Raw genomic sequence first — 15,431 nt, forward strand, 5'->3', positions numbered from 1 at the left:
AAGAAGATCCAACCTCTCCATTCTGAAGGAAATCAGCCCTGAGTGCTCACTGGAAGGACAGATCCTGAAGCTGAGGCTCCAAGACTTTGGCCACCTCATGAGAAGAGAAGACTCCCTGGAAAAGACCCTGATGTTGGGAAAGATGGAGGGCACAAGGAGAAGGGGACGACGGAGGACGAGATGGTTAGACAGTGTTCTCGAAGCTACCAGCATGAGTTTGACCAAACTGCGGGAGGCAGTGGAAGACAGGAGTGCCTGGCGTGCTCTGGTCCAGGGGGTCACGAAGAGTCGGACACGACTAAACGACTAAACAACAACAACAATGCGGGCATCGAACCTGCAAACCTTGGCCGTTATCTGCGCCATGCTCTAAGCTATCCAGGCTGTCACGGATGCTTTAGCTGAGATTCCTGCGTTGCAGCGGGTTGGACTAAATGACCCTTCAGTGTCCCTTCCGAATCTTCACGTGTATGATCCGCGCACCCGCGTATCGTGTGAAGCCTCCTCGGGCACCCAGAGTGCCGGGTGCCAAGGGGATGGTGAGGGGCGGGCCGAGGCATCGGAGGAAACCTCCAGGCCCCTCCGGAGCCAGCAGAGGGCAGAGGCAAGTGGCGGCCGCGCCTGGGCGCAGGAGGAAGCGCCGCCGCCTGGTTCCTGCGCCTCCTCGTCGCGCGGAGTCGGGAGGAGCCATTCAGGCGAGAGCCAAAGAAGGCGGCGCGGGCGAAGGGAGACGCGCGCATCCCTCCGCCCAGCGTTGGGGGCGCGCAGGAGGAGACGCGCAGGGGAAGCTGGCGCGACCGCGGAGACAAGCAGCTTTGCGCGCGGGTAAGGAAAGGGGGCGCTTGGAGAGGCTGCGGTTCCCACGCCGCCCAGGGGGCCGGGGAGTTGCTGCCGGGGCCGGGGGAGAGGCGAGCACGAGGGCGGCTCCTCCACCTCCTCTTCCCTCGCTCCCTCCGCCCCTGCGCAACCTCCGCCCCTGCGCAACCTCCGCCCCAGCCCGGATCCGCGTTGCGCAGAGCGCACGGTTTTGTTCGCGCGCGCGCTGCGCTGGAGACTGGGGTCCCCGCGCGCGCCTCCGCGGAAGCAAGGCCCCTGGGCCGGGCTGGGCGGCTCGCTCGCTCCCGCGTGAGTTTCCGCACCGGATCCGCGGCCTTTTCGGAGAGAGCGGGGAGTTTTTGGAGACGCGCGACGTGGTTTGATCTCTCCTTTTTCCGTTGTTGGATTTCCCCAAAATCCCAAAGGTGGGCGGGATCGCGGGTCTTGCATGCAGCCCCTGGTGCAGAGTTGGGGGTGGGATCCGGATCGGGCAGGCAAGAGTTGTAAACAACTCCAACCCATCCCCCCCCCCTTTCCGCGCGCGCGCGTCCTTCCGCAGGCGCTGAGCTAAGCTCTGGCGGCGCCTATTGTCCTTCGGTGGTCATCTCTGCAGGCTGAAGGAGCTTTTGAAATGCACCAGGCCGCTGGAACCCGGACGGATTGCGCCCCTTGCCCCGCATCCCTCTCCGGCTTTGGGTGCTTTTAAATCCGAATTAGATGCGTGCTGAGCGGGCTCCGCGTAGCCGACGAAGGGGAGCCTTGCAATGGAGATCTTCTCAATTTCTGCATGTGCCATTATTGCCGTCGATTTCCCTTCTCTGCGGAAAGGGATAGGCTAGCGCGCAACTCCGCACAAAGGAGCTTTTTTCCTGTTGAGTTACTCCAAACGGCTTCTGTCCGGTTGCGCTTAAGGACAGCGCGATCCGATCCTGGAGGTCCTTCCTGGCCAGCCCCACAATAGGATCCCGGGGCCAGTGCCACGAGGGGAAAGAAACGGCGGCGCGCCGTTTTGGCCCTCGAGCGCCTGGGAGTGAATCCGAATTGACACGTGTGTGCAGACAGCAAAATGAAATCTGGATCCGGAGTGGACACGCCTCTCCAGCGGGGAGATGTTTGTTTCCTTGTTAATCTTTTGGGAAGCAGAGGGGAGGCCTAATCCGGATTCACGGAGCGTTTGGGCCTCCTGTTCCCCCTGTATGAGGAGGCAATGAGGCCCAAGTGGTTTTTTTGGAGTGTAAACACAAAACCCAGTTGCTGGTTGTGGGTTGATGCAGGAGGAGGCCTGGGGTGCTGTTTTCAGCTGAGATTCAATCACATGCCAGAAGATTCTGGTGGTGGTGGTAATAATAATAATAATAATAATAATAATAATAATAATAATAAATAAATACCCCACCCATCTGGCTGGGTTTCCCCAACCACTCTGGGCAGCTTCCAACAAAACACTAAAATACAATAACCTATTAAACATTAAAAGCTTCCCAAAACAGGGCTGCCTTCAGATGTCTTCTAAAAGTTTGGTAGTTATTTTTCTCTTTGACATCTGATGGGAGGGCGTTCTACAGGGCGGGTGCCACCACCGAGAAGGCCCTCTGCCTGGTTCCCTGTAACTTGGCTTCTCGCAGGGAGGGAACCGCCAGAAGGCCCTCGGAGCTGGACCTCAGTGTCCGGGCAGAACAATGGGGGTGGGGACACTCCTTCAGGTCTGCTGCTGGACCGATGCCGTTTAGGGCTTTAAAGGTCAGCACCAACACTTTGAATTGTGCTCGGAAACGTACTGGGAGCCAATGAAGATCTTTCAGGACCGCTCCCAGTCACCAGTCTAGCTTCCGAAACTGGTGGTGCAGTTATTAGGTGGCTGGGAGGTCTTGCAACTGTACCCCCAAAAGATGGGGGGGGGGAGATCAGCTCTACTGATTGAGCTACCCCAGGAGTCTAAAATTTACTCATAGAATCATGGGTTCAAGCCCCTTGTTGGGCAAAAGATTCTTGCATTGCAGCGGGTTGGGCTAGATGACCGCCGGGGTCCACTTCCAACTCTGTGATTCTGTGACAGGCAGTGGCTCTCCTGGGTTTTAGGCAGGGAAATTCCCCCAGTCCTGCCTTGAGACGATGCACACAAGGCCCCCGAGCTAAGGCTCTTTGCCTTTGAAGCAGCCATTTAATCTCCCCACAAACAAATCTAAGTGGATTCTCATCAAATTGTCGTAACTTTTGCTCAGAAACAAGTCCCGCTGAGCTGTCTGGGTCTTAACTTTCCAGCCAGTGTGTAATCTTTGCAGACTTCCTCTGTGTTTTTCCTGTATCTGACATCTGAATGGAAAATCTATATATTGGCTTACCACATGTGCTTGATATAATAATAATAATAATAATAATAATAATAATAATAATAATAATAATAATTTATTATTTATACCTCGCCCATCTGGCTGAGTCTCCCCAGCCACTCTGGGCGGCTCCCAATCAAGTGTTAAAAACAATACAGCGTTAAATATTAAAAACTTCCCTGAACAGGGCTGCCTTCAGATGTCTTTTAAAGATAGGATAGCTGCTTATTTCCTTCACATCTAGTGGGAGGGTGTTCCACAGGGTTGGTGCCACCACCAAGAAGGCCCTCTGCACTGTTCCATGTAACTTGGCTTCTCGCAGGCAGGGAATTGCCAGAAGGCCCTCGGCGCTGGATCTCAGTGTCCAGGCTGAACGATGGGGATGGAGACGCTCCTTCAGGTATACTGGACCGAGGCCATTTAGGGCTTTAAAGGTCAACACCAACCCTTTTAATTGTGCTCGGAAACGTACTGGGAGCCAATATAGGTCTTTCAAGACCGCTGTTATGTGTTCCCGGCGGCCGCCCCCAGTCACCAGTCTAGCTGCCACATTCTGGATTAATTGCAGTTTCCGGGTCACATTCAAAGGTAGCCCCACGTAGAGCGCATTGCAGTAGTCCATGATATGAAATTTGCTCTCACTTGCTTCTACTCCGGCTCTGGCTATTTATTATTTCTTGAATTTCTACCCCACCTTTCCTCCTGAAGGAACTCAGGGTGGCAAACAACAAAGAACAATAAAAACGTCCTTTTTAAAACATTCCAGTACAGCTGCAGACTGGAGGCCATTAATGGCGTTCATACATGCAGAGGAATAGAGCGGTCGTTTTAAAAGCTTTTGTGGAAATGCCTAAAATGTAAGAAAAACGGCTTAGGGCTCCGAGTTCCTCAGAACTCTGTCATTTCCAAAGTCCAATAGTTTAAAATAGAAGGAGCTTTTCTCCTACCACTGATTTTGTATACGTTGCAGTCGCTGTGGCAATGAGTGCCAGATATCAGTGGAAATCGTCCCTTCCTGCTGTTTCCCTCCGGGAAAACTCACTCTTTACTGCTGAATCGGAGCAAACGTCAGTTGGGTTTTCTGCAGATTGACACCTGTCCCGATTCAATGGTAAAAGAGAGGGTTTTCCCGGGGCAGGCAAACTGAAAACTGCTTGCACCTGTGCTTTCTAAGTGTGTTTGTTGCACGCAGCTGTTTCACTCTCATAATGCTAGAACTTCTGGACATCCGAATGTTGGAAGATTCAAGACTGAGAGAAGAAAGTCCTACTTCGCACAGAGCTTAGTTAAACTCTGGAACTCCTTGCTACAAGAAGCTGTGATGGCTGGCAAATTGGATGGCATTAAAAGAGGACTGGGCAAATATTCATGGAGGGGGAGAGGACTATTGGGGGCTACTCGTCAGGATATCTATGCTCTGGCTCCACAGTCAGAGGCAAAAATGCTTCGGAATACCACCTGCTGGAAGCCACAAGGCTTTGGGTTCAGGTCCTGATTGTTGTTGTTTAGTCGTTTAGTCATGTCCGCCTCTTCGTGACCCCCTGGACCAGAGCACGCCAGGCACTCCTGTCTTCCACTGCCTCCCGCAGTTTGGTCAAACTCATGTTCATAGCTTCTACAACACTGTCCAACCATCTCGTCCTCCGTCATCCCCTTCTCCTTGCGCCCTCCATCTTTCCCAACACCAGGGTCTTTTCCAGGGAGTCTTCTCTTCTCATTAGGTGGCCCAAGACTTGGAGCCTCAGCTTCAGGATCTGTCCTTCCAGTGAGCACTCAGGGCTGATTTCCTTCACAATGGAGAGGTCTGATCTTCTTGCAGTCCATGGGACTCTCCAGAGTCTCCTCCAGCACCAGAATTCAAAAGCATCCATTCTTCGGCGATCAGCCTTCTTGATGGTCCAGCTCTCACTTCCATACATCACTACTGGGAAAACCATGGTTTTAACTATACAGACTTTTGTTGGCAAGGTGATGCTGGAGATCAAATGGGCAGGTATAGGGTAAGGCAGTCTCGCAGGTAAACACATCCTGAGTTGTTCAGGGCTTTATACCTTAATACAGTGGTATCTTGGTTCTCAAACTTAATCCATTCCGGAAGTCCGTTACAAAACCAAAGCATTCCAAAACCAAGGCACGCTTTCCCATAGAAAGTAATGCAAAACAGATCAATCTGTTCCAGACAATTAAAAGCAAACCCTAAAACAAAAATTTAACATGAATTTTAGTACTTAACAAAACCATTGATCCATAATAAATCGAAAGCAATAAACAACGTTAATGGTTCTTTTGCCTTCGCTGCTTTTAGTTCCACGCAGTCACAAAAGCAAAGTCGCAAGTCACAGCCACAAAAAGGGAAAAGCCACACAAACAAACACACACACACAAAATAGCAAAAGTACCAAACATAAACTCCAAATATCATCTCAGAACACTGCAGTCAGAAACAGAAGACTTATCTCGGAATGGTAGGACTCAAATTAACAGTGCAACACTAAAAACAGAAGCTCAGGACTCAAAACGGAGCACATTCGGCTTCCCAAACGAAGTTCGAAAACCGGGACACTCACTTCCGGGTTTGCAGCATTTGGGTTCCAAGTAGTTCGAGAACTAAGCTGTTCGAAAACCGAGGTACCACTGTAGTAATACCTTGAACTTAGCCTGGTAGCAGATGAGCCACCATTGCATATCTCTGAGCAAACTACTCCAGTCAGCACCCTGAAGGACCAGGTGCGCAGCCTGGGAGTCATTCTGGACTCACCACTGTACATGGAGGCGCAGGTCAGTTCTGTGTCCAGGGCAGCTGTTTACCAGCTCCATCTGGTACGCAGGATGAGACCCTACCTGCCCGCAGACTGTCTCGCCAGAGTGGTGCATGCTCTGGTTATCTCCCGCTTGGACTACTGCAATGCGCTCTACGTGGGGCTACCTTTGAAGGTGACCCGGAAACTACAACTAAACCAGAATGCGGCAGCTAGACTGGTGACTGGGAGTGGCCGCCAAGACCACATAACACCGGTCTTGAAAGACCTACACTGGCTACCAGTACGTTTCTGAGCACAATTCGAAATGTTGGTGCTAACCTTTCAAGCCCTAAATGGCCTCAGTCCAGTATATCTGAAGGAGCGTCTCCACCTCCATCATTCAGCCCGGACACTGAGGTCCAGCTCCGAGGGCCTTCTGGCGGTTCCCTCACTGCGAGAGGCCAAGTTACAGAGAACCAGGCAGGGGGCCTTCTCGGTGGTGGCACCTGCCCTGTGGAACGCCCTCCCACCAGATGTCAAAGAGATAACTACCTGACATTTAGAAGGCATCCCTCTTTAGGGAAGCTTTTAATGTTTGATGTTTTATCGTGTTTTTAATATTATTTTGGAAGTCGCCCAGAGTGGCTGGGGAAGCCCAGCCAGATGGGCAGGGTATAAGTAATAAATTATTATTATTATTATTATTATTATTATTATTATTATTATTATGCTGCAGCATTCTGCCCTTGCTCCATCTCACATTCTTCGTTCCCTTCCAGGTGCCTTTGGGATGAGACTGCATGACTCCGGAGCGAGTCTCCAGCCTTCATTCGATTGACGCCACCCGCAGAATCCCGCTGGCTTTTCCTTGCGGGGTGGGAGAAGCCTCGGCCCGTAGCCTTGCCCCCGCGCAGCCCCCAGCCGCTCTGGCCCCTGCTTCCTCCCGCTCTTTCTGGCTCGCGGACTCCAATGTTTTCCTCCGCGGCCGAGAGGGACAAATGGGGACCTCGTTTTGACTCTCCCCCTTCCACTTCCGCCGCCGCCGCAGCCCAGGCCAGCGCGACAGGCCGGAAGAGGAAAGCCAACTTCTCCAACGACGAGACGGAGACCCTCGTCTGGAATGTAGTGCGGCATTTTAGCGCTCTGTATGGGTCGGAATCGTTCCGGGCTCACCCCATCCGCCGGAAGCAGCTCTGGACCCAAATCCAAAGCCGCGTCAACTTTCTCGGGTACACAGAGCGCTCCATCGACGATCTCAAGCACAAATGGCGAGACTTGAGGCTGGACGTCAAGAAGAAGATCACGGCCAAGAGGCCGCCCCCGGTGCACCGCCCAGGGGCGCCCCACAAACCCCGCCTCACGCCCCTGGAGAAAATGGTGGCCTCCACTTTCCTGCAGCCGACGCATGACTCGGAACCCGAAATCGTCTTGGACCCGGGTGAGCGTCCGTTTATTATCACCGTATTTTTCGCTCTATAAGACGCACCCGACCATAAGACGCACCTAGTTTTTAGAGGAGGGAAACAAGAAAACAATGCAAGGCCTCTTGAGCGAAGAGGCAGGAGTGCTCCCGCTGCGCTCAGGAGGCTTTGCGTTGCTTTCGCTGAAGCGTTTTGGGGGGGTGCAGTTTATACCTGGGTGAAATTTATTTATTTATTTTTGTTAGAGCGTTTATTAATTTTCCAATGAAAAACATCCAATTAAAAGATCAAATTGTCTTCCGAATCGTAATTTTGATTTTGAAACTTCCCGCAGTCTGAACCTCGAAGCATATCCAAATCTCAGACCTGCTTCTCATGGAGGGTGGATTTGATTTAAATCAAATCTGTTTAAATCACTGTTTAAATCACTAGACAGTAAGACTTCATTTAAATCATTTTTTTTACAGAGAGACTCATTCTTGCTGGTATCATCTTAATATTTACAATCAGATGAAAGTTTCATTTTTGGAATAATAAATTTTCAGAGTATTTTTTACAGTTATATCAAAAATTACTGATTTGGTTGTACTATTAGAAACACAAAGACAGGTTATTATGAAATTATTGTTTGCATTTGGACAACTTTTCTGCTGTACCTTATTGGAAGGAGAAAAACAATCATTTCCTTAATAACAATTTAAACGATTTATTTAACTAAAACAATAACATTATAGCATTATGTACCCATGTTTCTTAACTGATGTGGTGTTTTTTTTTAAAAAACATAGACTGAGTTTTAACACACATGAAAAACTTAAAACAAATCCTTATTTCCTGATGAATAGCCTTTGGGCTAGATTGTAACTTCAGCAGAAAACTATCTTTAGAAAGATATTACCTCCAGAAGCATTTTATTTTAAAAATCCGATTTAAATTTTTAAAAATCCAATTTAAATTTAAAAAATCTGATTTAAATCAAAAAATCCACTTTAAAAATATTTTTTTTAAAAAAAATCATTGATTTTTATCCACCCTGGTTTATACCTTTTTTACGAGACTCCTCCCACTGTTGACCGCTGCCTGACATTGACTTCAAGGGATAATGCGACGCTTTGCTTGTTTTCTTGCCCTGCAGAGATTTTCTTCCCTGGAGCGTTCAAGCAGTCCTTTGTAGCTTTGCAACCGGGCCTCAACCACCCCAGTATCTACATTGACACTAACGGGCAGCCTTCCTCTCTCCCGGACGTGGAAGGCTCCCTGGTGCCTCGCGTGGGGGTCCAGAGCCCCGACCCCTCCTCTATGCTTTGCGAATACAGTCGAGGCGAAGGGCAGAGCAGCTCAGGTGGGTATCGCTGGCGCCATTGCAAACGGCCTGGCCATAGCAATAACAGCAATTATAATATTTATTACAGTATTTATTTGCCGTCCAACTGCTCCAGCTGCTCTGGGCGGCTTCCAACTAATGCACAGAAAAGCACCACATATTAAAAGCTTCCCGATACAGGGCTGCCTTCAGATGTCTTCTAAGAGTCAGAGGGCTTTCTGCAAACAGGGAGCCACCACAGAGAAGGCCCTGTCATGGGGTCACTGGGTGCAGAGCTTGTTGTCTGCCCCTGAGCTTCATCGCTTCCCTGCTGTAGGTGCGGCTGGAAAATCCTGGGGTGAGTGCCTGTCTTTAACTGCCCACCTCTCGGATTTGGAGGGGGAAACTGAGGAGGCGGCGGGTGGTGCAGACTAGAGGCTAAGAATAAATCCATGCTACGTATTTTCCACTATGTTTGATACTTGCACGCCACTTCAGAAATTGAGCGGTTTATGAATGAACTTGCAGTCTCATACCCGTCATTGCTGGACAGTTCTGAGAAACCAGGACTTTTGATTTCGGCAGGAAAAATCCGTGTCGTTTTTGAGATCCAACGGTTAATAATCGATGCCCTTTTGAAAGGTTCCTTCTGCCATCTTAGTTCATAATGACGTCCGTAAACATAGAGGGAAACCTGTTCCTTCATCTCTGGGACCGCCGTGCAAAATTTGGTTACGATATATTAATACATAGTGAGTTGACAAACATCCCAAAATATATACCATATTTTTTGCTTCATAAGACGCACGTAGTTTTTAGAGGGGGAATGCAAGGAAAAAAATACTCTTTAAAGGGAGCACTGAGCAGAGCCTGTATGCATCCCAGGCTCTGCTCAGCGCTGCCTTTCACGAGCCGCGTGGAGCGTGTGTGCGGCTCTTGGGGGCTTTTCCCCAAGGAGGGAGAAGGGCAGCCAGTCACTGATGGGTTGCCATTCTCCCTCCTTGGGGAAAAGCCCCCAAGAGCCGCACACACGCTCCACGCGGCTCTTTAAAGGGAGCACGGCTCTTGGGGGCTTTTCCAGGAGGTGGGAGAAGGGACAGAAGCTAGAACAGCGAGAGGGAGCGCAGTGATCCCTCTCGTTCTGGCTTCTGGGATAGCTGCGCAGCCTGCATTCGCTCCATAAGACGCACACACATTTCCCCTTACTTTTTAGGACGGGAAAAGTGCGTCTTATACAGCGAAAAATACGGTATCAAGCTGACAGCCTGTATGCAGCGTTGCCCAATAATTCTTAGAAACCTGGATACTGAAAGTTTTTCAGCAGCTGCGTGAAAGTGCATGGCTTGACTTGGCAGAGTCTGTGTCTATGTATTTCCTGTCTTGATGTCGTTCTCTCGCCCGTTGCAGCCGAATCGGGACCAGAGCTACGAACCCCGGAAATGTCCGCCATGTCCCCCCAGCTCAGAAACGAATCCCTCGTCTCCTACGCTTCTGAGGAAGAGGATCAGGACGGCCCGGAGGCGGAGGGCAGGATGAGTCTCCAAGCGGCGCTGGAAGCTCGGCTGTCGGCCGAAGAAGACCTGAAGTTGTCCGGCCGGCAGGCTGCGATGCTTATCCGCAGGTGCAACTCTCAGGGGTCGGCCGCCTCCCTGCCAGAGGACGCCCTCAGCCACGCGGACGCCCACTCAGACTGGGACCATGAGGGGGGCACTGACGTCCCCGCCCTGGGCCGCTCCCTTGACCCCTCTCAGCCGGAGGAAGAGGAGGCGGCCAACCAGGCCGCGGAGACGGGCTCCTTGCCCCGGGGGCTTCTGGGGCCTGCGTGGGAGAAGCAGGAGGACGAGCAACACTCCCGGTCTCCTCTCCACACCGGGGCCCTCACCGAGGAGTCCCTGCCATCCTCTGCTTCGCCTCACGCAGACCAGGCGCCCGCCCCGCGGGCCTTGCCCAGGGGGATGGGGTGTTCCCGCCGGCGCGAGGGTGGCCGGGAGACCTGGAGGACTAACATCCGGCGGCTGATGGACATGGAGGACCAATGGGACCAGCTGTACCACCAGGAGCTCGCCATGTGGCAAGAGGAGAGGGCCCAGCAGCGAGACGAGCGGGCCCGCGACAGGGAGCTCCAGTTCCGGCTGCTGGGGGTCCTCACCGACATCCGGGACGAACTGCGGTACTTGCGGCAAGAAAGGGCCGTGGCGCGGCAGGACAGGGCCGCGGCCCGGCAGGAGAGGGCGTCGCAAACGGTCGCCAACGCCTCCTCTCCTCCGAAACCCGAGGCGGCCCCTTCAGAGACGGCCCCCGACTGCACCCCTCTCTTCTTCCCTCTTAAAGCCGAAGGTGGCCTTTCTGGACCGCACCTGGGGAGCGTCGGCCGGGGGGAGGCAGCCAGGGCGAGGCGTAGCCCTCATGGCGTCTCCCGCCGGGGCCGGGGCCGTCCTCGCGGCTCCACGTCCAAGCACAGAAGGATGTTTGTGCCCAGCAGCTAGGGGCGAGGGGGCGGTTCCTAAATCGAAATCAAATAGACGTTGTTTGTGTACAGAGCTCCGGAATTTCCTCCAGGTGGGCAAACGGAAGGCAGAGAGAACAAGAGTGCTTGTGTATGTGCCTGATGACGACGTGTGGGAATATATACAGTGGTACCTCTGGATGCGAACGGGATCCGTTCCAGAGTCCCGTTCACATCCGGAAGCGAACGCAACACGCATCTGTGCGGGTCGCGATTCGCCGCTTCTGCGCATGACGTCATTTTGAGCGCATGCGCAAGCGGCGAAACCCGGAAGTAACACGTTCCGTTACTTCCGGGTCGCCGCAGACCGCAACCCGAAAACGCTCAACCTGAAGCAACTTCAACCCCAGGTATGACTGTATAAGGTTTCATTGCATGCTGTGCTTGGACCCGAAAAGGATTCGCGAATGATTGTGCGCAACCGCTCGGCCCTTGGCGAATGAATGTATGCGGTGATGTTTTGAGTGTGGGGAAGTGGCAAGGGGGTACGGCTACCCTGACGGAAGAAATTTCGCCTGCGGTGTCCCCTCCATCTACAAATACCGAAACCTGGGTGGCGGGGAGAGGGCTGTCGATAGGCCGGAAGAAACACAGAGCCCACCAGCGAGGGGCGCTCTGCAGTGGAAGAGAGTGCCGGCCGGACAGGGCATTCGATGGGCAACGGGCTCTCAAATTTAATACCAGGGCAGCCATAAGCAAGGGCAGAGAAGGGTGTTAGCTGGGAAGGACACACTAAGTGTGCGTGTGATGGGAGTGTGTGTTTGTGTGGACAAATGCGGAACATGTTTTGTATGAGTAGGATTGTGGGTTCGTTGCTGTCGTTCAAGCATTTTCTGCAACTCATTTAACGGACTGATTTGCCTATGTATCTATAAACACTTTTTGGAAAGAAAAAAAGCAAACAACCAGCCGAACGGTTTGTCTTGTGTATTTTAGTTACTGGGGAAAGACTTGCAGCGAACCCTTAAAAAAAAAAGAATTGATGCCAGAGGTCACTTTGGACAATAATTCCCCCTGAACCGATCGTTTCTGATTTGGGACAGAGTTTACTTTGGGGGGGGGAGGAGAGAGCCATAAAACATTGCCATCCTTGGGGTGCCTTTTGCTTTCACATTTGCATGATGCTTCAACATCTGGGTCCCTCCAGATGTTTTAGACTTTTTAATATTATTGTCAGGGAACTGCCATCGGAGCGGGAGGCGGAGAGGAGGCTCCCGGACGATGGTGGAGAAGGTCCTAGTAGAAGGAGGGATAGCCCATCCGCTGGGGAAGGTAATCAGCGCAACACCAGTGGAGATGGAGGAATCGGAGAGGTGGCTCCAGGACTCTTCGCAGGAGACCAGCGGAGAGGGTACTAGCACTCCGTTGCCCACACCCATCTTGCGCAGAAAACTTTCGCGCAGGCAACGGGGGAGGAGACTGGGCGTCAAACAGCTTCTATGCTGGAAGCCGTTTAAGAAACGCCCACTGACGGATTCTGCCAGCGACTGAGGCAGCCACGGAACTTGAGGCTGTCCTGACAGAAAGGGTTCAACCGGGCAACCTAGCCAGGAGTAAAGGCAACTTACGCACGAGCAATCCCTAGAACCATTACAATTATCATGAGTATTATTTACTGAATTCATGCACTGTCCTATACCCGGAGGTCTCAGTGCGGTTCACAGAAAAGATCGCAATACAGTGGACGCTCAGGTTGCAAACATGATCCGTGTAGGATGCATGTTCATAACCCGCACCTGCGCACGTGCGGGTTGCAATTTGGCCCTTCTGCGCATGCGCAAAGCGCGATTTAGCGCTTATGCACATGCGCGACCGCCAAAACCCGGAAGTAACTCGTTCTGGTACTTCCGGGTTTCGGCAGTCCGCAACCTGAAGCGGCTGTAACCCAAGGTATGACTGTATATAAAATTAAAATAAGAGCAATAACCCAGTAGCAGACACACACACAGTTAAGTAAAGGTAAAGGGACCCCTGAGCATTAGGTCCAGTCGTGACCGACTCTGGGGTTGCGGCACTCATCTCGCTTTATTGGCCGAGGGAGCCAGCGTACAGCTTCCGGGTCATGCGGCCAGCATGAATAAGCCGCTTCTGGCAAACCAGAGCAGCGCACGGAAACTCCATTTACCTTCCCGCCAGAGCGGTACCTATTTATCTACTTGCACTTTGATGTGCTTTCGAACTGCTAGGTTGGCAGGAGCTGGGACCGAGCAACGGGAGCTCACCCCACCGCGGGGATTCAAACCACAGACCTTCTGACGGCAATCCCTAGGCTCTATGGTTTAACCCACAGTGCCACCCGCGTCCCACACAGTTAATTATTCACAATTATATCCCACTTTTATTGCAAGGAGCTCAAGGTGGTGGTCACCCAGCGAGTTTCACGGCCGAGGAGGGGATTTCAACCCTGGTCTCCCACTTTCAAGGCTGGCACTATTCACTGTGCCATACTGCTTCTATGGACCACAATTCCTATCTGCCAGAATGGTGGAAAACACAGGGCGGGGGGGAATAACACGGCTAATCCAGCCTCCAGCAAGAGGGTGCTTTTCATAACACGACTCTTGGCAGCCCCAGCTGTATGATGCTGGCTCTGACAGGGACCGTGACCCACAACATCAGGGGGACAAGGGAAGCAGCCTGGCAAAGGCTGCCCTAATCTAGCGGTAGGCCTAAGGCTGAAAGCTTTCCCTCCAAAAATGAGTAAGAGCTGCCATTGTGGGCGCCACAGTTTAAGGAGGATACTGAGAAGCTGGAAGGTGTGCAGAGGAGAGCGGCCGAAATGGCAAGAGTCCACACCTTATGAAGAACAGCTGAAGGAGTTGGGGGTGTTTAGCTTGGTTAAATAAGGCCGGGAGGTGCCAACATAGGCAGCTTCAAATATCTCAAGGTGTTGTCCCATGAAAGACAGAGCGAGCTGGTTTTCTCTTGCTCCGGAGGGCAGGACTCGAACCCATGGCTTCAAGTTGCAGGAGATCCCGACTAAACCTCAGGAAGAACTTTCTGGCAGTAAGAGCTGTTCTGACCGTGAAACGGACTCCCTCAGAAGGTGAAACAAACTCTCCTTCCTTATTTATTGTTTATTTGCTTTTCCGTCATACCTCCTCGTCAACGCGTGCTATGTGACAGTCACGCATAAACTAATCAGAAAAAGATGGCATGGATATAAAACCTAAACACATGATAGTAATAATGGATTCCCTTAGAGATTTTTAAGCAGAGGTTTTATGGCCATCTGTCATGGATCCTTTAGCTGAGATTGCGGCACTGCAGGGGGTTGGAATAGATGACCCCTGGAGGTCCCTTCCAACTCTGTTTCTGTAGCGTCACGAGGGACAGCTGAGCTTTCCCTCATGAACTTTCCCCCACACGACTCCTGGAAATTGCTGAGGAAGCGAACAGACATGTTCTCCTGCTTGGCTTACAAACCTTTAGCCCAGGCATAGGCAAACACGGCCCTCCAGATGTTTTGGGACAACAACTCCCATCATAGCCGTTTACATTCCACCTGATGCTAACGCCAGAGTGGCACTTTCTAAGCTATATGATGTCATCTCTAAAGGTAAAGGGACCCCTGACCGTTAGGTCCAGTCGTGGCCGACTTGGGTTGTGGCGCTCATCTCGCTTTATTGGCCGAGGGAGCCGGCATACAGCTTCCGGGTCATGTGGCCAGCAGGACTATGCAGCTTCTGGCAAACCAGAGCAGCGCACGGAAACACCGTTTACATTCCTGCCAGAGTGGTACCTATTTATCTACGGTACTTGCACTTTGACGTGCTTTCGAACTGCTAGGTTGGAAGGAGCTGGGACCGAACAATGGGAGCTCACCCCGCCGCGGGGATTCGAACCACCAACCTTATGATCAGCAAGTCCTAGGCACTGAGGTTTTACCCACAGCGCCACCCGCATCTCATAATCAACTGTACCAACAGGCTAAAAAGTCGCTTCTATCCGTGGGCTGTTAGGCTGTTGAACGGAAAATAACATAGCGAAATTGACTTGCGAGGTGGTGTGCTGTTTGATAAGAGATTGAGTGTTTGCGGGGGGAGGCTCAGTTAATTTAATTGTACACACGTTGTACATTGACAATAAAGGTATTATTATTATCATCACTAGCTAGCAGGACCAGTGGTCAGGGATGATGGGAACTGCAGTCTCAAAACATCTGGAGAGCCGAGTTTGCCTATGCCTGCTTTAGCCAACCCCAGCTGCTTTGGACTACAACTCCCATGAGCACCCAGCCAAAATGTCAAATGCTCTGGTCAGACCTCACCAGGAGTACTGTGTCCAGTTCTGGGCACCACAGTTCAAGAAGGA

At 51.8% G+C, this 15,431-nt stretch overlaps 1 protein-coding gene across 3 annotated transcripts; it reads left to right on the top strand.

The window, feature by feature from the left end:
- Positions 1–596: 596 nt before the first annotated feature.
- On the top strand, positions 597–12,031 carry LOC310660921 (uncharacterized protein). 3 transcript variants are annotated; one of them, XM_083406489.1, is made up of 4 exons: positions 597–825; positions 6,667–7,325; positions 8,444–8,650; positions 10,019–12,031. In XM_083406489.1, the coding sequence occupies exons 2-4, from the start codon at positions 6,857–6,859 to the stop codon at positions 11,095–11,097; spliced, it is 1,755 nt and encodes a 584-aa protein (XP_083262615.1). In that variant the 5' UTR covers positions 597–825; positions 6,667–6,856; the 3' UTR covers positions 11,098–12,031. The 3 variants fall into 3 exon arrangements, with proteins under 3 accessions (XP_083262615.1, XP_083262616.1, XP_083262617.1); XM_083406490.1 differs by having other exon boundaries at positions 671–1,125; XM_083406491.1 differs by lacking the exon at positions 597–825 and adding an exon at positions 1,147–1,241.
- Positions 12,032–15,431: the final 3,400 nt, after the last annotated feature.

This window comes from Podarcis tiliguerta (assembly GCF_965153285.1).
Source record: "Podarcis tiliguerta genome assembly, chromosome: 12".
Taxonomy (NCBI): Eukaryota; Metazoa; Chordata; class Lepidosauria; order Squamata; family Lacertidae; genus Podarcis; species Podarcis tiliguerta.